General features: G+C 39.5%; 1 protein-coding gene across 2 annotated transcripts; it reads right to left on the bottom strand.

Moving 5' to 3' along the window:
• Positions 1-3319: 3319 nt before the first annotated feature.
• On the bottom strand, positions 3320-19699 carry LOC120224698 (glutathione S-transferase-like). 2 transcript variants are annotated; one of them, XM_039222957.1, is made up of 7 exons: positions 19678-19699; positions 19274-19372; positions 13730-13781; positions 11364-11496; positions 7836-7977; positions 5242-5373; positions 3320-3607 (listed from the first exon to the last, which is right to left on the bottom strand). In XM_039222957.1, exons 2-7 carry the CDS (start codon positions 19358-19360, stop codon positions 3437-3439), a joined length of 717 nt encoding a protein of 238 aa, XP_039078888.1. In that variant the 5' UTR covers positions 19361-19372; positions 19678-19699; the 3' UTR covers positions 3320-3436. The 2 variants fall into 2 exon arrangements, with proteins under 2 accessions (XP_039078888.1, XP_039078889.1); XM_039222958.1 differs by lacking the exon at positions 5242-5373.
• Between the last annotated feature and the right edge of the window lie 1278 nt (positions 19700-20977).

Genomic DNA, 20977 nt, shown 5'->3' with positions numbered 1-20977 from the left:
CACTGAGCCACTCAGGTGCCCCTGCAACTTTATTTCTAATGGAACAAATGGTGAATTAAAAAATTAGAAACAACTTAAGGAGTGCCTGAGTGGCTTAGTGGGTTAAGCATCTAAATCTTGATTTTGGCTCGGGTCATGATCTCATGGTTCATGGGTTCTAGCCCCATGTCTGGCCCTGTGCTGGCAGCATGTAGCCTGCTTAGGATTCTCTCACTTCCTCTTTCTGTCCCTCCCTCCCTCTCTCTCTGTCTCTCTCAAAATAAATAAACATTTTTTAAAAATTTCACCAATAAGGAAATGTTTCAATACATGTTTTGTCTACTTAATGAACTACTGAGCAGGCATTACATGTACCGTTTTCAAAAACTATTTAGTGGCATTAGAAAATCTTAATGACACAATAGAAGATGAAAACATAATAAACAACCAAATATAGTGTGATCTCAAAAGTTTCTGTATTAAAAACCAAGATAGGAAGGAAATACTTGAAACTGTTAAATAGTGTTTATCACTAGGTGGTAATGCAATGAGTAATTTCTACTTTGCTATATAAACTTCTGGTGTGGCTATGTATAAAGTTTATGGCTTGATTGGGGGTGGGTGTCAGAGAGGAATGTGATTAGAAAGTACTGCCTTCCAGTGATGGCTGTGTTCTAAAAATGATATTTAGTGATAGAAAGAATCAGAAGCAGGATTCATGGGTCAAGAAGACAAGGCCCCAATCAACAGAAAGTAGCTGAGATTATAATAATAACACCCCAGAATTGCTCCTTGATTATTTTTTCTTCTTTTATTTTCTTTTTTTGTTTTTTATTTATTTTTGAGAGACATAGAGAGACAGCGCGAGCAGGGGAGGGTCAGAGAGAGAGAGAGAGAGACAGAGAATGCAAAGACAGGCTCCAGGCTCTGAGCTAGCTGTCAGCACAGAGCCCGACACGGGGCTCAAACCCATGAACTGTGAGATCATGACCTGAGCTGAAGTCAGACGCTTAGCTGACTGAGCCACCCAGGTGCCCCTGTTTTTTCAAGCCATGTGCCTTCACTAGCTTATGAAAGATTTGTGTTTCTTTTCAAACCTTTCTCTTATAAAGGCTCATCCCAGATTTTCAGAACAATGAGTACTGATTTGGCTCATGCAATCAATCAACATTTTTAAGTAGCTAATTCAGCCAGGTCTGAGAAGTTCCTTTACAGGGATAACGAGATCACTCCTGCTCCAAGGAGAAGCAAGAGAGAATCCTGGAAGCCAAAGTTTCCTAACAGTACAGGTTTGGTGAATATATGAACCTGTCTTATGCCATGTAAGTGTGACCTGACCTTTGCCCTTTTACTTTAATCCAGCCTCATGATGATTCTGAGACTTGTCATACTGCTGCTCTGAAAATCTGGAGGAACTGAAAACTAAATTCATGGGATTCTACTGTAACGGGCAGAGCATACACTTAGTATTTCAAAGTTAAACTTCAGGAGTGCCTGGGTGGCTCAGTCGGTTCAGCATCTGACTTCAGCTCTGGCCATGATCTTGCAGTTCGTGAGTTCGAGCCCCGCGTCAGGTTCTGCAACTGATGGTGTGGAGTCTGCTTGAGATTCTCTCTCTTTCTTTCTCCCCTTTCTCCACTTGTGCTCTCTCTCTCTCTCAGATTAAATAAATAAACTTAAAAAAAAGGATAAACTCCAGCATGGAATGTTAAGTGTCTTAATCTACATTAGAAACAACAGAAACCTTCAATATGAACACTAGTTTGAGGGATTATTTTTTTAAAATAAAACCTCGACTGTTTTTCTACTTATCCGATAATAGTTTCATTAAAAATATTTACTAAATCATTATACTCTCTTTCATTTGCTGCGTCTAGTTTTTATATGTGTGGAGTGTTTTATTTTTTGATAATTCCACCTACTGGTATCTGAAGTTTAAATTAAACTGCCAGTTATCAGATAATGGAGTGCCCAAAGTGAACTTTACAAAATACTGATGGGTCCGTTTGTCGTTTGTGTTATGTTAGAAAGTATATTTCTTCCATTTTGATTGTACTGCTGCCAGTGGTATTTTTTCTCAGCACACTCTGCATACTGACGCAATGCTTTCAGTATCCAAATAAAATGCATTCTGTTTTAAACCTGGTTCTCTCATCTTAGTGTCCTCTCTATATATTCCCAAATGATTTTTAACATTTAAATGCTCAATTATTAATGAAAGTGATTGGAAAGGAGGTTTTTTTAAGCCAGAACTCTTCCTCAGGAGCAGATACTCTCTCTCACTGAGACAGTAATAGTTTTAAAACAAAAATGACTTTGTCCCCAAATCACCACATCATTTTTAGGAACAGTCATGACTTAATGTCCAAGGCACTTACTTTTAGGCCCCAGACGGAACATCAAGAAACCTGAGTTTCAGACCAGTCCTCCCACAGGCAGGTTGTATGTTCTTTGGAAGGTCGTTTCCTCTCTCTGGGTCTCAGTTTCTCATCCTTAAGGAGGAATTTGGACTAAACGGTGAAAAAGATCCCTTAAAGCTCTCAAAGTCTTCAATTTTGATCCTATTGCTCCTACTCAGTGATCTCAGATCTCAAACCCACTCTTTGCACGAGATGGGGAGTGGAGTCCCGACTGAGAAGAGCAGAGTTGATACGGTTGTGTTCAGTTGCCTTTCCCAGCTGACTTTCAGTGAAGTTATTAGACTTCCAGTGATAAGTAATTCAGTTAAGGGAGGAAAGGAAGGGAGGAAGGAAGGAAGGAAGCTACCAGTTTAACCAAATAGAAAACCCAGACAAAATCCTTGGATATACTTTAAAAATATTCTACTTTTTAAAAGAAATCCCATTTATCCTAATGGTGCAAAGAGGTTGTTACCACAGGCAAGGTTGGAAAAAGTGGTTATCACTAGGGTGCTCTATGCATTTGCTGACTATAGAGATGGTTGAAAAGACCCTTCAGATTTGGACCGACAACAGTTTACACTCAAAGTATGATTATGATACTGAAGAAGAAACTAAATGTGAACTTAGTGATAAAAATATATGCTCTATCTATAAAATACTCTAGTGACTGAACACTTAAGAAACCAGTTTGAAGCTATGCTCTGTCCTAGACCTTCCCCCAAAAGGATGTGGAAATGTATGACGGTTGGTATTTACGTGGGGTTTTTCCTTTTTTAAAGAAGTCATTGATACCCGTTGACTTACATAGGATTTTACTCTTTTGCAATAAGTAGAATGGAGAAGAATCTTTATTTGGATGATTCTGATGGATTGGTGTTTTACTGTTTTATAAACATACACACACACACAGAAAAAGTGTTGTCTGATTTGCAGGCAAATGTTAGGTAGTTTATTTCCTTTTGCTTATCTTTATCAACTTGACCTTACGATACCTTTTTGGGTATGCCTACAAATGTGAAGTGAAACGTGTGGAGTCCATTAGACCTCTTGATTTGTTAATACTCAGCTACTATAGTAGCCATGTTTTTAAGAAACATGCCACGTTCAAATTTGAATATGTTCTTCACGGTCTCAATGGAGCCTTCATCTAGTGGAGGCTTCCTTTGGCTTCCAGGCTGGAGAAATTTGTGAATTGTGGGAATGCAGCTGGTTCTGGCCTTGAACTCCTAAAATGCAGAAGTATACAATCCATTAAAAGAGAATATGGCAAAATAGACAAAATATAAGCGTTGTACATTTTTGCATATGAGACAAAGTGTTTAAAAATTATATTTCTCACGCTGGGAGAGGTAGAGGAGAAAAAGGAATTTTCGTACCTGATGTGGCTTACAAAGTGATGACTTGTACAAAGCAAGTTAGCAATATTTCTCAAGAACCACGACAATGTTCATAGGCTATAACCAAGTGACCCCATTTTTCAGATTGCAGCCTAGTGATACCATCTTAAATGTGGAAAAATTTATACCCATGAAGATGCTGTTGCAACATTATTCATAAAAGCAAATACTCCAGAGTATCCTGATATATAACTAATAAATAGAAGTCCTTATGTCATAAGGATTTTATGTCCTAAGCATTTTTTCCATGTTGTAACGTAATCTTTGAAAATATACCTTTAGGTAACTGCATAAAATTCTACCCGATAAATGTATCTTAATTTATGTAGACATTCCTCAGATATTGAATATTTAAGTTGTTTATGATGTTCACTATTTAGGTTATTCTGGGGCACCTGGGTGGCTCAGTGGGTTAAGTGTCAGACTCCTGATTTGGCTCAGGTCATGATCTTACGAGATCGAGCCCTGCATCAGGCTCTGCACTGACACCGAGGAGCCAGCGTGGGATTCTCTCTGTCTCTCTGTCTCTGTCTCTCTCTCTGCCCCTCCCCTGCTCATGCTCTCCCTCTCTCGCTCTCAAAAATAAATGAAAAATAATAAGTTATTCAGAGCACAGTAAATGGAATATTATATCGTCATGAAAATTGTTCAAAAAATATAAGACCATATTGTATAAAATGAGGCAGACTAAATAATAATACCAAAACATGCACATAATGTAATGTGAAGTGGGACATGGAGGCTGCAGAATTACCATAACTTGGATTACAACTATTTTAAATAAGCATATATTTAAAAGGTTAGAAAGGAATCCACCAACATGGCAAAGTGTCTTAGAATGCAGGCCATGGAATCAGTCAGGCTGAGAGTTTGTACACCAGTCCTGTCACCTACTGACAGTGTGACTTGAAGGAAAGTTCTCTGACCTCTTGGAGTCCTTTCCTATCCACTTTGAGGATGAAATGAAATCAATGAAGTACTGTGCATTCAGTGCTTGGTACAATGCTTAGCACCTGCGAGTATAGTCACTGGCTCTGGTTACTGCTAAACAATGGCTGTGTTAGGACGAGAGTATCTTCAATGTTTTCCCATCACCTTATCTGGAGCAAGAAAGCCATTTTATTGAGGTCCTGCCACATTCTGGGCAAAACCTTTGAGACTTGAGTCCTGCCAGAAGTCTGCCCCAGATCCACGTGCTGGCCCACATGCCCTTCTCTATTTTCCCGTATCTCTCTTTATTTTTAAAATCACTACCTTATACTGAGGTTACCTGTCTATGTGCTTGTCTCACCCACTTGATGTGTTCTTTGAGAGTGTCTTTGTATCTTGGCAAAAAGAAGTTAGTAAGTTCTTAAATGCTAATGAGAATGAGAATAAGAATTAGAATGACTGAAAGAAAGAACAAGCAAATGATAAAAATTCATTCTTCCTGCAGTTCTTGGGAGCTATTTGGAGAGCGTTACCTGTAGCAGAGGGAAGCCTGTGAGGACACTGGGTTTGCACTCTTCAGCCATTAAGATGACTTCAAGGAGCTGTATATCAGCCCAGCTCAACCGGTTGCCCACAAGAAAATCTTGCCCATTGTCTCTTAGTGCCTGCGTGATAGTTGAGAAGAATTAGAGGATTTAGGGATTATACTAGCAAGGCAATTTAAAGTCAGTGTGATTGGCAGAAAGTCTTTAAAAAAGGTGTGGTTCCTAATCTTGGCCACTGGCTAGCTGTGTGAGCACAAATAAATCCCATCTCTGAGGGCTTTGGTTTGTTCATCGAAAGAAGTGGACTAGTCCGAATCCTCCTGAGTATTCTGAACACCAGAAACAGCCTAATCTCACATACGCCTTTGTCTTCTTTCCATTGTATGTACTCTATGAACCTTTATAGAATAATTTTATCCCCACAGCCTGGATTGGTGGTTCTCCTGGGTCTGCGATGATAATTCTCTCCTCACACCATCTCAGGGCAGGCTCCTTAGATTTGTTGCTCTTTGAAGGAGAACACGATTCTCAAAGGGACATACACCTCATCTATAAGCAGATTTTCTTCTCTTTAAAAAATTTTTTATGTTACTTTAGAGAGAGTGTGTGTGCAAGAGAGGGAAAGGGGCAGAGGGAAAAAGAGAGAGAATGTCAAACAGGCTTGGTGCTTAGTGCAGAGCCTGATATGGGGCTTGATCCCATGACCCTTGGATCATGACCTGAGCTGAAATCAAGAGTAGATGCTCAACCGACCGAGTCACCCAGGCACCCCACAAATTTTCTTCTAATAAAGCTCTGACTTATGGGTCACTTTGTGTTAAAAATCAACTGAATATTAAAGGTTGGAGTAGTAGGTCACTAAAGTATTTTCTAGCTCTAACCCTCTGTGATTTTGTGATGCTTGGACATGGGATCAGAAGTTGGAGAGACCTGACTGTAGGTGTCAATGTTATTAGTTGTATGACATTGGACAAGTTACTTTGCTTCTTTAAGCTCTGATTGCCTCATCTGCAAAATGAGGATAACAATGTCACATCTTTGATGGAGTTCTGAAGATTACATGAAATCATGTAAGCAAAATGCATAGCACAGTGATTAGCACAAAGTAGGCACAAAGCAAAAATGAGCCATCATATGATTAACACTGTTTTGGTGATGATGATGTTGTTGATGCTGCTGACTCATTGTTGTTGATTTTTAGCCACCAGAGAAGTCTCTGTTCTTCATAGCACCCCACAACAAACACTTAGGTCATTGGAAATAGTGGTGTTAAACATTGATTCCATTACCAATATTAGTAAAATTATAAGATCAAGATCTCTTAAATTATATGTTAATTACATCAGAATAGATTATCTTTTTAAAAACAATTTTTAACATTTATATATTTTTGAGAGAGATACAGAGTGCAAGCTGGGGAGAGGCAGAGAGAAAGGGAGACAGAATCTGAAGCAGGTTCCAGGCTCAAAGCTGTCAGCACAGAGACCAACGTGAGACTCAAACTCACAAACCATGAGATCATGACATGAGCCAAAGTCAGACGCTTAACCAACTAAGCTACCCAGATGCCCCAGAGACTATCTTTTAAATGATTTTGAAGGAATCATACTGAGAAAGCCTGAGGTGTAGACTGTTCAGTTTGATTTGCCTTCCATCTTGGACCAAGGGGGCTGATAACTCACTGTAACAAATGAAAAAATATAACCTAGGAAGTTAGAGTATCAGTCATCTATTCTAAATACATAAACATCAAATAAATAATCTACGTTATATGATTAGACTATAAAATTGTTAATATGATAAATATATTTCCATGTATGTACTAAATCCTTCAATTATAACCATTGGTACTCAACTCATAAAGAATGGGTTAAATCAGCATTGCTGGTAGGTTTGGAAAACTGACCTGTCTCATTTTTACCAAAACCTTAACATTTTTCATGATGCTTTCCTATGTTGACTGATATTATAATGAATGCAGCTGGAGGTCAAGTGCATTGATACTAAAGAAGTCATCCGATCCTTGTATTAGGGCTGACACTGAGCATTTGCTTAAAACTCAAGGTTTTCAGACATTATTTTCAGCTGTTAAAAATGCAGAGATAGATGAAAATAGTGTTATTTCTAGAACAATTTTTTTCTTAACTTTTAGAATATTGTATAGAATTCTGATAAGCCTTATGAACTGCCCTGGGCCCTGTACTATCCAGTGTATTTCAGAAGTAACATCCATCCTTTCCACCCCTTCCTCTCTAATTAGTGTGGAATTTTCCCCCTTGAATCCTCTTTATAAGACTCTGTTTTACTCCATAATTAAATCAAGTAACTGAAATTCTGTCAGCACTAGGACTATAAATATTGCTGGAATTATGTATGAAATCCTTAAAAATATATAATGCAGAAGACTAGGGTGAGAGGAGGGAGGGCAGATTTGTCTTATAATGGTAATTGGGGGAAGAATTTTGCTTTCACAAAGTGTGTTTGGGATGTTTATCCACCAATAAAGTTCTTTATTTTTAGTTTAGTTGTTTTTTCTCCCGCTTGATCCATGTCATAGAGCAGGGCAGAAGTTTGTTGCTTACCTTCTCATAGACAGGGAAGAATCTTGTAGTGGCTCTTTCAAGGATATATTCAAGATTCATCTCCTTCTCTTCAGGCAGAGAGAGTGGAAAGAACATAATCATGTCACTCAGATCCTTTAAGCCCTCCACATACATGTCGATCCTAGAGAAGGGATGATAATTCAAAGAGTTCCAGGTAAAAGAACCATCATTTCATGAGCCAAAGAAACATGTTAACTAATGCCTCAGTTTAACCTGCCTAATTAGCAGGTGTCAAATTGTCCCATGAGTTAAAATCAAGCATTTCTACCTGCATGCTATTTCTTTGAGCTATTAAGATCAATTTGAGAAATAGGGAAAATTATAGGACTAAAGTATGTGAGCAATTATGTGGATGTGAATTTCAACCCTGTGACATGAGTGCTAATTAAAACAGAGTATTGAGATAATCCTAAAGTATTAAATTAGGCAAAGATCATATTTGTCTACTTAAATGTTATTGTAACAATGAAATCACCCATATCTAGACAAGGGAGGAAAGAGGCAACTAGAGACTTCTATGCTGCCTACAACATCTCCATCTGGATTGAAGGTTCTTAAACTTAGAATAATTTAGGAAGGCACAGAACTTATTCGACGGGTTCCCCCTTACCACTCACATCTCTATGCCAGAATGAACAGAAAAATAGGTACTATGTTAGACAAGGCACCATGGCATAGTGTAAAGACTACTTACTACTGGACTGGAAAACCTCTGTCCTTCTCCAAAGTAAGTCTCTTAATCTTTTGGAGCCATAGTTCTTTTAGATTTAACCTAGAATAGGAACAAGTATCTTGAAATGGCCTCAAATACTTTACTACTCCTGCCACTGAGAACAATCTCCTTCTCCCCTTGAATCTGAATGGGCCCTGGGGACTTGTTTGACCAGCACAGTGCGGGGAAGTAATGTTCTGAGACTTCTAAGACTAGATCATAAGAAGCCTCACAGCTTCTACTTGGTCCTCTTCCATATTTGCTCTGAGGGATGCCAGCTGCCTCATGGAAGAAAAAGCTCAAGCTGGCCTCATGGAGAAGTCATGTGGAGGGAGATAGAGACCCTGCCAGGCCATTTGTCCCAGCTCTTTCAACCTGCCAGACATATGAGTGAGGACCTGCATGAGAGACTCTCAGTGCCATCCAGCTGATCTGCGTCAACTCACAGAACTGTGGGACAAAGCGTTTGCAGCAGTTGAGAGCCAGAAGAGTAGCATTCTGAGCAGTAGGGTTGCTTTGGGATTATGTAGTTGAAAGAGTTTGTGTGTGTGTGTGTGTGTGTGTGTGTGTGTGTGTGTGTGTGTGTGTACGTGTGTGTGAATGATCTCATTTATTATAGTTTTACTGGATGGTCAAGTAGAAAGAATCATAATAAAGATACATGAAAGTGGGAGGAAAAAATCTATGTTGCTTTAGCATAAGATAAAACACGAAATGTGCTTCAAGAAAACAATCAAGTCACACTGGAAATGCCTTAAATGTCTACATGTGTAATGATTCAGCAAAGCAAAGCCCAACGCGCTAATGACGAGTCATTACCGCATGCCGCAATGCTGCAAAGCAAAGCCATTCTTTTACATTGCCCTTATCCAAGTCCATTAAGAAATAATGGTTCTAAGATGAAAGTCTTGTTAGGGTTTCAAAGAAAATGTTTGGCACACCATGCTGAAAAGTCAACAATCTGCTTTTATGTAGTTGAAAGAGTTTTAAGATAAAAAGTATGTAACACATAAAAGGTTTCATAAACCAGTGAAGGCACCATAAAAATTATTAATTCATTTGTAATTTTTAAACATTAGTGTGAAAGATGTACTTAAAAACCACAGCTCCTTAGAGAAATGGCTAAGTCCAGTCCGGAACAAGAGATGTACAGGATTAATTTAGATCATCATATTAGACCAGGTAATAAGGAAGTTATCAGAGACCACCAGAGTAAGGTCAAATATTTCCAGCAGCCACCTGGCCCCACTGGCCAAAGGTAGGACAATTTGAGCCTAAATAATAATAACAACTAAAATGAATTGAAACACATCAAAGATATTTAAATCGATAAGATTATAGTGATACTAGAACAATAACAATAACTAACTGATCAGTGTTGTAGGATGCAGGTGAGCCAACTCATTTGGAATATTCGGAAACAAAGGTGTATCATGTCTTTCCTTTGAGAAACTGTACTCCAGATAACCAGATAGGAAACGGGAGTTTTTCTTTATAGGAGTATTCTAGATTATAAATGCAGCAGGAATGATAGCACTGAATGCCAATGACTGTCAAGATCATAAAGAGTAGACAAGAAGACATTTTTTGCTTCCTGATAGGGGAATGCACCCATACCTATGAAATAGCTTGCAAAAACCACTAGTATTTGAGTCTGATAAAACCTCAATATCGGGGCGCCTGGGTGGCTTAGTCGGTTAAGCGTCCGACTTTCGCTTAGGTCATGATCTCACGGTTCGTGGGTTCGAGCCCTGCGTGGGGCTCTGTGCTGACTGCCAGCTCAGAGCCTGGAGCCTGTTTCAGTCTTTGACTCCCTCTCTCTCTCTGACCCTCCCCTGCTCACGCTGTCTCTCTCTCTCTCCTAGAAATTTAAAAAAAAAAAAAAAAAAACCCTCAATATCTAACAACTAATTTCCAGGAAATACAGAGCAGCAGAATGTGTAAACTATACTGCAGGGATGCATTCAACAGAAATTGGCAGTTAGAATCTGGTAAAAAGCAAGAGAAAGCTTATTTTAAGATTTAAAAATGCAAGATACATTTCAAAAATTTTACTGCACTAAAAACTTTAAAGCTAAGTTTCTGAAAATAAATGCATTCATTCTGTGTATAAAATGATGAGAAATTTATTTAAAACATACCACATTTGGTAAAAATGGATGGTTTGCTGTTTACCAACTAATGGTTTCCTAATTCCGCACAATAATTTGCAATTTAGGGTCACTGTTTCAAAATCTAGACAGGCCAGAACTATTGTGCTGGTTTGCCCATTGCAAAAGGACTGGTGTGTGCACATGAGAATTAAGACTGTCTGGGAGACTGGGGTGCTGTCTGGTGTACCAGAGACTAGGAAGGTGGTTTCCAAAAGCTGCTTCTGGAATCAATTTCACACGTTCATGCCCCAAATCTGAGTTTGTGTTTGTACCCTGTGCTTTACTCCCACCTAGTGGAAGCAAACACAGATTTCATGAAAAATAGTCCCATTTCCCTCACTGCTTTTTGTCCTTGCTTTGTACTGGATATAGAATCAGAAAATGAAATAAACTGTGTAACTGGCCATGAATTGATAATTGTTGAAAGTAAACATTGTGTAAAGAGGGTTTATTTTACCACTCTCTCTCCTTTGATGTGTGTTAGTTTTTTCCATAATAAGTTAAAAAATAAGAAAAGATTTTCAATCCATCTATCATCAATTATGATTAATCTAGCATCTGTTACAATTGCTAACATGCCTAAAGTTTAAATATTGTTTTCTTTTTTAAATTTTGTTTTAAGTAAGAAATGATTGTTGTTACCAGGCTTGTTCCTGTAGGTTTCTTCCATACAAGTCGTATTTTGCAGCTAGGTATCGTTGGATAGCTCTGGTTTCTACCAGATTCATTCCATCAATTTCAACCATGGGTACTTGTTCATACATCAGAGTTCCGCCTAAAAATGTACAAAGGAAAGTTAGGTTACTTACTGTCCCTGATGGTAATAACTAAATTTTCTTTAACTCTTAAGATGCTACAAAATGGGAGTACATAATCAAATATTATTAAAATATTTTAGAGACTGATCTAAAAGGAGAACTATTTGTGCACTTATTCACAAAAAAAATGTGTACAGTGCAAGACTTGAGGTTGTATACTCTGGGAGATACAACAAAGTACAGACACAGAAGCTTTCTTTCTGGCCAAGAATACCCCTTTCTCACCATTTACTCTCCATTCCTGTAGCCACCCTAGGAGTTAACTCTCTTTCCCTCTGAGCCGTCATAGTAATGTCCTAGCTGATAACTCAGCCCTCAGATGGGCCTTCCATTTTTTAAATTAAGTTTTTTAAAATTTTATTTCCAGTGTAGTTTCAAGTGTACAAAATAGTGATTCAGCAATTCCACACATCACTCAACGGTCATCATGATAAATGTACTCTTTAATCCCCATCACCTCTTTCCCCCATTCACCGCTCCCCACCTCCCAGTTTGTTCTCTATAGTTAAGAGCCTGTTTTGTGGTTTGTCTCTTTTTCCCTTTGTTCATTTGTTTTGTTTCTTGTATTCTACATATGAGTGAAATTGTATGGTATTTCCCTTCCTCTGACTGGCTTATTTTGCTTAGCATTATATTCTCTAGATCCATCTATGTTGTTGCAAATGACAAGATCTTATTCTTTTTATGGCTGAGTAATATTCCATTGTATATCTATATATTTATATATAGATATACATATATATATATACACCACCTCTTCTTTATCCATTCAGCTCTCAGTGGACATTTGGGCTGTTCCCTTATCTTGGCTACTATAAATAATGCTGCAATAAACAGTGGGATGCATGTATTTCTTCAAATTACTGTTTTTCTATTCCTTGGGTAAATACACAGTAGTGCAATTACTGGATCATAGGGTAGTTCTATTTTTAATTTTTTTTTATTAAATACACTTTATTATTTAAAAATAATAAAGCATCATAACACTCTGTTTAAACCTTTCCATGACCCCTCTTTGCTTATAAGACAATAATACTTAACCTCAACCTGGAATTCAAAGCACTCCTTGAAATTTGCCTCCATGCACTTTCCACACATTATTCCGTACCACTCTCCTGTGTGAACCTTCCATCCTTTCCCTCCCTTCTCCCAGTGGGAATCCCAGTGACCTCCCATCTGGGTGACAGCTCTTTGTTTTGGGCTTAGTGTTCAGTCTTTCAGGGAATCTTTGTATTCAACAACAACAACTTGAGAGAGGTGGTTCCATTTAAAAGAATTCCATTCTCTGCGCCTATGCATCTCTCCCTCCCTCCCTCTCTGTCAGTCTGTCTGGCCCTTCCTCAGAAGGGCAACGGTAAAGCTGGCACTTTCCCCCACTTAACACCTCAAGTTGAGCCAGTTCTCTGGACTGGATCCATGGCAAGAGCATCCTGGCTTTCTGTTTCTGCCACCAGGTTTCACTGTAAGGACACTCTCTGCTCCCTAATTACGTCATTTGGGGTCTAGCTGGGAGACAGAACCATACCAGTAACTTCAGTTACTTTGACCACATGTAGTTACGAAGAAGTTAACTGGGTCCTGGAGACCCGAGAGGGAACAAAGGGACAAAGCAGTATCATGAAGGTGGCTATTGTGGAAAGTAGTATCATCCTTATGGCTGAGGGAGCAGGGGGATAGGGCTGAAATTAGAACAGTTTAGGAGCCTGGAGGCAGGGCCCCTCCTACTTTGAACTCTCCTATGCCTGTTGCAAGATCCAAGTGCTGCCTTCTTGACATAGAGATACATCAGATATTGTCTACCTAACTTTCTCTGCTCTTTGTGTGGGGGCACCCTAGGGGCTCAGTTGGTTAAGCGTCTGACTCTTGATCTCAGCTCAGGTCATGATCTCAGGGTTGTAAGATCAAGCCCTGGTTTGGGCTCTGCGCTGAGCGTGGAGCCTGCTTAAGAGTCTCTCCCCTTCTTTCTGCTCCTCCCCTCCTCATGCTCTCTCGCTCTCTCAAAAATTGAAGAAGAAGAAGAAGAAGAAGAAGAAGAAGAAGAAGAAGAAGAAGAAGAAGAAGAAGAAGATGATTCTAGAATCTGTGTTTGTGAGGGGGGTGTCTGTTGTGTGCCTCTCACAGAGATGGAGAGACCATCTATCTCATCCTTGGTCTAATGCACCATCATGTGTAACAGGCTTTTTTTCTCACTTTGAATTAATTTCCCAAATTCTTCACATGTTTCAAAAAGTTCTTCTTCAAACTAAAAAGTGAAAGACAGAATATAATAACTTGGTGCCAGTTATCATTTTGAGCTTTGTTATTACTTTCAATATCACAGAAAAAGAACTGAATAGAAGTAAATGGTCTAACCACCAATTAAACCAATATTTCAAGTAGTTATTAAACCCATGCTGGCCTCTTCTGAGTTTTATGAACCCAAGGAAATTTTTATATGAAACCAATGCAAAGGGATTACTGAATTCAGCTGATCCTGAGTAACATTGATACCTCCTGTTGTATGGACCGAACCTGCCAGACGGACTTTTCAGATCACAATCTTAATGCTCAGACAAGTTGCTCTCTTCTAATTTCAGTTTCCTAATGTGTGAAAATGAAGCTAATACCTACTCCTGATGCCGTCATGATGGTTAAATAAGACCCTATCAAAGGAAGACTAACTCAATGTTTGGCTCAATATTGACCATTGTCACTGTTTTCCTCAAAACTTTCCCTTGGGTCGTGTTTGTTGTCCCTCATTTCCAGGGTTCAAGAACAAGCACACTTTTGTTTGATCATTCTATTGTATAGACACTGGCTTAGACAGAGAATTTAAATTGCAGCAAATCTCAGAAACTACGTGGTAACAATCTAACTGAAAAAATATATCTACAGATTGAATGTGTACGTTTTGTATGGTATAATTTCAATGTAAAATTTAAAACAAATGAGTTTTCTGTGTTATTTCTATCATGACTAGAGATGGGAAACACAATGCATAAATAGAAAACAGTATTTTCCCTAAAGATTTTAGCCTACCCCCTTTGTAACAAAAATAATTCAAAAATTTTACATTTATAATTTGGGATGATAAAAAATATTAAGAAAAGGTACTGATACCATGGTTCCCCAATGTTGTTCCTGAATACTTAATGTTAACATTAAACCCAGGTATCAGATCACCCATATTCCTAAACCTTGAAAACCAGCATTAGCTACAACTCTTGGTGCTCTTCTTTTCCAAGCCTTCATTTGATGTTTATGAAGCCCAGAGAGGTTAACTGACTTGCCCAAAGTCCCTCAGCTAAAAGGTGGAAGAACCAGGGCTAGACTCCCTTCTCTCCAAACTCACGACATTTTAGACATTATCATCTTGCTAAATATGTAATTTGTATTTGAATAAATTTTTAATGTTTATTTTTGAAAAAGAGACAGAGCATGAGTGAGGGAGAGCAGAAGAGGAGACACAAAATCCCAAGCAGGTTCCAGGCTCTGAGTTTGTCGGCACAGAGCCCGATGAGCCGGGCTCAAACCCACAAACCTTGAGATCATGGCCTGAGCCAAAGTCAGCTGCTTAAGCAACTGAGCCACCCCTGTGCCCCATGTATTTGAATAATTTTTATAGGAAGAAGTCATATTCTAAAGTTGCCACCAAATATGAGAATACAGATGGGGAAACCAAGATATAAAAACAAAGCTTCCCCAAAGGCCTTTTTTTCTAAATTTAAAGATTACTTTTTGGGAGACCTGTGGGCTCAGTCAGTTAGCTTTCAACTTCAATTCAGGTCACGGTCTTACGGTTTGTGGGTTTCTGCCCCGCCCATCAGCTCTGTGCTGACAGCTCAGAGCCTGAAGCCTTCTTCGGATTCTGTGTCTCCCTCTCTCTCTGCCCCTTCCCCGCTTGTGCTATGTCTCTTTCTCTTTCAAAAAGAGACTTCAGCTCAGGACATGATCTCATGGTTTGTGAGCCCCGCGTCGGGCTCTGTGCTGACAGTCAGCTCAGAGCATGGAATCTGTTTCAGATTCTGTGTCTTCCCAGCTCAGAGCATGGAACCTGTTACAGATTCTGTGTCTTCCTCTCTCTGACCATCCCCTGCTCATGCTGTCTCTCTGTCTCTCTCTCTCAGAAGTAAATAAAACATTAAAGAAGGTTTTTTTAAGTAAAAAAACAAAAACTAAATAAACATTAAAAAAACATTTTAAAGATTACTTTTGACTTTCATGTAGTGTGATGGGGGGATAAAAAGCACATGTTTATGATTTCACTTTCTCCTTACATTTCTCATGTCAGGAACTCCAAGGTAACATTACTCTCTGCTTTGGCCAGTCTCCAAGAGCTCAGAGGGTAAAGCCCAACTTCCAATTCCAACCAGTGCGTTACCAGGTTAATCCCTGAGAGTAGCCTGGGAAGAGGGCAGCACCCAGGAGCTCAGAGGCTGGGAATGGGGTTCTGTGAAATTCCGCAGACTACATACTGTCCGAGGAATTTTCTGGTAGGTTTAGATTGAATTTTACCAGACCACACCTGGTAGCGAGGGTTTCCCACCTGAACGTTTTTGTTTTTAATGGTGTGTCTTCTTCAATTGTATCTTTTGCTTGAAGGCTTACTATGTAAGAGGCCCTGTCAAGTACTGCAGGGCTCTAAGGATAAACAAAGCACAGCCATTTTAGCAAAGTCATTTGTGCTAGAGCATGATTATTTACCTTTTGAAAGTTTGCTATGACTTACATCACGAGGAAAAGTCAGGCACAGAAGGTAAGTATTGACTATAGTATTTTCTCCTAACTCTGACAAGCTATGATGATACTAACCCTGAATATAAGAACTATGAGGAGTCAGAAGATCCCAGAAAGAGCTTCATGTGGCTCAAAAGGAGAATTGGCCTCTTATCGTTTTGAGAAAATTAGGTCATTGGAAGAAGAAATGACAAGTTCAAACTGTTTTATTATATACTAAAATATAGTGCCCTCCTCTATGAAGAAACTGCAATGTTTTTGACAGATGGGCTTTGGGCTCACATTGTCTCCTGTGTGTTTTATCATATTTTATTATTCAGAGAGAATACTAAAGCAACAATACATAAAAACTGAGATCTAAAAAATAATTATAAAGGAATGACCCTGATTCCTCACCCTCTTCCTTTATTCATCTGTCATTTATCCATCTCCATATGGATAGATCTCCAAAACATAATAATGAGTGCAAGGAGGAAAACATAGAATGATGCACAAAAGTCACCATTTACGTAAATTATTTCAACAGGCACACAAGTGGTTGGTGAGCACACACACAACTGTAAAAATATGAAGGCTGGACTGACTGGATACAGGTTACTTCAGTAGATATGGGAGGGAAGGTGATGCTTTATTTCTAAAAGAAGATTATATTAGTATATTACCCATGTGGTTTTATTTTTATGGCCGAAGACAAATATGACAAAATTATAATAATTGCTCATTCCATGTACTGGCATCATGTTCATTATAACCTGTTTTTAACTTCACATATTTTCAAAATTTTAACTTAAAATTAAAAACATTCAGGGAGCCTGGGTAGCTCAGTCAGTTAAGCGACCAACTTCGACTCAGGTCATGATCTCATAACTTGTGAGTTCGAGTCCCTTGTCAGGCTCTGTGCTGACAGCTCAGAGCCTGGGGCCTGATTTGGATTCTGTGTCTCCCTCTCTCTCTGCCCCTCTCCCACTCCTGCTCTGACTCTCTCTCTCTCTCTCTCAAAAATAAACAAACATTAAAAAAAGAAAAATTTTTAAAATTCATAACAAAGGGATTTTTGACAAAAGTTCTGATGAACTTTTCACAAAGATGTTTTGTTTTATTATAGCAGAAATTCTTTTTTTTTAAGTTTCTTTATTTTGAGAGAGAGAGAGAGAGAGAAAGAGAGAGAGAATCCCAAGCAGGCTCCACACTGTCAGTACAGAACCCATTGTGAGGTTCCATCCCATGAACTGTGAGATCATGATCTGAGCTGAAATCAAGAGTCAGATGCTCAACTGACTGAGCCACCCAGGCGCCCCTACTGTAACAGAATTCTTAACCTAGGGACCTAGAATCCAATTATGTAAATTGTGGCTTCTCTGAGCCCCTACAGTACATTAGGCTTTTTTCAAGCAAATAGTTTCTCAGCTTTCTTCAGATTTTAGTATAAAACATCTGTGATTGTCTCCTAAAATATTTTCAAAACCTCTACACCACCAGATAACATAAAATAGTCTATTTCACAAAATATTTATTAATAATAAATCATGTTCTAAGCTGCATTCATATAAGGAATCTAAATTCCTAGTGAACAAATGAACATATATTCTGTCAGGGCTAAAACAGAATGTAGACCATCCTAACAAATATCAAGTGAATGGGGTTACTTGCTAGTTTCATGTTAAACCCCGTGAAGCTGGCCATAAGTGTGAAGAAAACTGCCTGTTCTTTCATTTTGGATCTAGGAGACCATTTAGGAGCGATTTTTAAAAATTATGTAGGAGCACTTGGGTGCCTCAGTTGGTTGAGCATCCATCTTGGCTCGGGTCATGATCTGATGGTTCATGAGTTCAAGCCCCATATTGGACTCACTGCTGTCAGGTTGTCAGCACAGAGCCCACTTTGGGTCCTCTGTCTCCCTCTCTCTGCCCCTCCCCCACTTGCACTCTCCCCAAAATAAATAAATCTTTAAATAAAAATTGTGTGGGCCCACCTGGGAGGCTCAGTCAGTTAAGCATCTGACTTCAGCTCAGGTCATGATCTCGTGGTTCTTGGGTTTGAGCCCCGAGTCAGGCTCTGTGCTGACAGCTCAGAGCCTGGAGCCTGCTTCAGATTCTGTGTCTCCCTTTCTCTGCCCCTTCCCCACTGTGCACTGTTTCTTTCTCTCTCAAAAATAAGTAAACAGTAAATTTTTTTTAATTTTGTGGGTTACAAAAGAGGCTAATGCTTTCTGTTCACAATAAATATTTACACACAAATATTTATCTTTGAAAGGTCTTTATAAACTTCAGTAACTTAGCTTTTATGTATGTTGAGAATAGTAGTTTTTAAATTCATTAAACTATGGGATAGTTATAGTTTTGATAATAAATGGTATGTTCTTAAATCAGTATCTATGAGACTCTTCTATATGTTAAGAAAACTACCTGTTTCTTAATATTCTCTTTATATATATATATATAGATAGAGAGAGAGAGAGAGAGAGAGAGCGAGCGAGAGCGCGCACCAGTGGAAAAGGAGCAGAGAGAGAAGGGGGGAGAGAATCCCAAGCAGATAATGCATGGTCACTGTGAGCTGACGCGGGACTTGATCTCACTACCATGAGATCATAACCTGAGCCGAAATCAAGAGCCAAATACATAACCAGCTGAGCCACCCAGGTGCCCCTATTTCTTAATATTCTTGAGACAAATGTAGTTAAACATATCCAATACTTGGCTGATAAGAATGAAATGAAAGGAAGCTATTTGGTAGAATGAGTCCCTTTCTTCCTTCCTTGTTTCCTTCCTCCCTCCCTCCCTTCCTTTCTTCATTTGTCTTTATTTGCTTCACCTTGGGTGAGCTCACTGCCAACAACCAGTTTCTACGCTATTTGGGCACTTATTTAAAAGAATGAACTGATTCAATCACAGCCCAGTATCTAAAGAGCAGGTGGCAAAACTGGCCTTTTGCTCAACTCATATAATCATATTTTCTACACCAGCTCACTAAGTAAGTGATCAACGACCCCAAGACAAAAATAATATGAATAAGTCTCACCTCGACCCCTGCTGCAGCCAAGAGCCACCAGATGGACTCCATTCTGCCTCGGCCATTGAAGTAGTGAAGCTTGGGCTTCGCTGCCATGCTTAAGGACTCCTGCAAATCAACAGAGAGAGACTGGTGAAGACTCTCCTGCACAGAGAGAGAGCAGGGGAGAAATCCACACGTGGAGAGCAGTGCGAAGTTAACCAGAAAGCTCTGGACTTGTGCCCCAAATCAGAGCTGTTCCTCAGCTCTAAGGCTGCCTGCTTTCTGTGTTCTTTCTCACAAACGGAGTTTATCGCCACAAATTGATGTTCTCAAAACTTAATTGAATAACTGATACAGTTCTTAAAATAGAAAGAGAACAAGTGAGAAAGCCAGACAGATGGTAGGAATTTGAAAATAAGACTCAAACCAACTCTTCCTCCGGTAGCAGGTGGCGAGATGCTAGCATTGCAATGTTGTTTTCTTTTTTCTCTCCAGGTCCTCCTCTCTCCTCCTACCAGCACAGCCCAGACTGGCAAAGCTGGGTGAGACTGGGGAGGCTGATGCTTTTCACTTTCCAAATTCACTTTAGTACTTTAATTCTGGTGTCCTCCGAAGCCTGGAGACAGCATTCAAGAGGATTTTCAATGACTCCTTAGGATTTAAAGCAAAAGTGCAGAGTTAAGCAAAGTGGGTCTTTCAACACTTTCTTTCTCCTCTGAAAATGAAAATATCTTTTTTAGAAGCATAACCCTTGCTCACCTTGAAGAAATTAAAGTGGTATAGAAATCAAAAGCCCATCCCACATGACCCCAAGAGAGCCTCTGAGGCTTAGGGGACAAAAGGGGGTAGATTTGGTGGGGTGACAGTCTCTGGGCATTTAAAGGTGGCTTGAGGTACCTGGAGAGGGGTCCCTGGAAGCATGGAGATCTGTGTGGAGAGGTGGGAGTGGCTTTAGGAGTAGAAAGAGTTTGTGTCTATATGCTATTCAATGGGAGCTGATTTATTCTGGAGCATATCACCTGGCTTACTTTTAAAAACAACACTTCTATGGGACATCTGGGTGGTTCAGCCGGTTAAGCGTCTGACTTTGGCTCAAGTCATGATCTCACAGTTCATGGGTTCAGGCCCAGCTGTGTATACAGCTCAGAGCCTGGAGCCTGCTTCAGGCAGGGATCCACCTCAGGGATCCAATTAACAAAATCAACAAAATCTATAATGTGGAACTCGACAGGCTTGCTATTCAGAGAGTGGTCCCTAGGCTAGCGATATACAGATCACCTGGGAAGCTGTTAGAAATGCAGGAAGCTTGGGCTCCAGCCCAGACCCTCTGGTAGCTTACACTTTAAGATCCCAAGGGATTTATATGCACATTCAAGTTCGAGAAGCACTCTTCTCCAGATCAAGTGACTAACGCATTCCCAAAGAACTCTGTAGTGTTATGTTGTGGTGATAAGAAGTTTGTAAAGTTGCATGAAAATCAGAGAGGCAGGAGGAATCTATGGGTTCAAGAGATTTAAGAGAGTCTTTTTTTTTTAATGTTTTTTTATTTATTTCTGAGAGAGACAGAGAGAGAGGGTGAGTGAGCAGGGGAGGGTCAGAGAGAGAGGGAGACACAGAATCTGAAACAGGCTCCAGGCTCTGAGCTGGCTGTCAGCACAGAGCTCGATGCGGGACTCGAACCCACAAACCATGCGATTATGACCTGAGCCGAAGTCGGACGCTTAACCGGCT

The sequence above is a fragment of the Hyaena hyaena genome, unplaced genomic scaffold (assembly GCF_003009895.1).
Source record: "Hyaena hyaena isolate Hyena2069 unplaced genomic scaffold, ASM300989v1 scaffold_1223, whole genome shotgun sequence".
Classification (NCBI taxonomy): domain Eukaryota; kingdom Metazoa; phylum Chordata; class Mammalia; order Carnivora; family Hyaenidae; genus Hyaena; species Hyaena hyaena.
This window is presented reverse-complemented; position numbering and strand designations above follow the sequence as displayed.

What these genes read in the sequence shown, in the direction of transcription:
- LOC120224698 (XM_039222957.1), bottom strand. Translation starts at nt 19,360, where the DNA reads ATGGCAGCGAAGCCCAAGCTTCACTACTTCAATGGCCGAGGCAGAATG. An exon ending in TGGCTGCAGCAGGGGTCGAG is followed by an intron (nt 13,782 to 19,273) that starts GTGAGACTTATT and finishes TTCACTTTTTAG; the next exon opens with TTTGAAGAAGAACTTTTTGA. An exon ending in CAGGCTTCCCTCTGCTACAG is followed by an intron (nt 3,608 to 5,241) that starts GTAACGCTCTCC and finishes TCTGCATTTTAG; the next exon opens with GAGTTCAAGGCCAGAACCAG.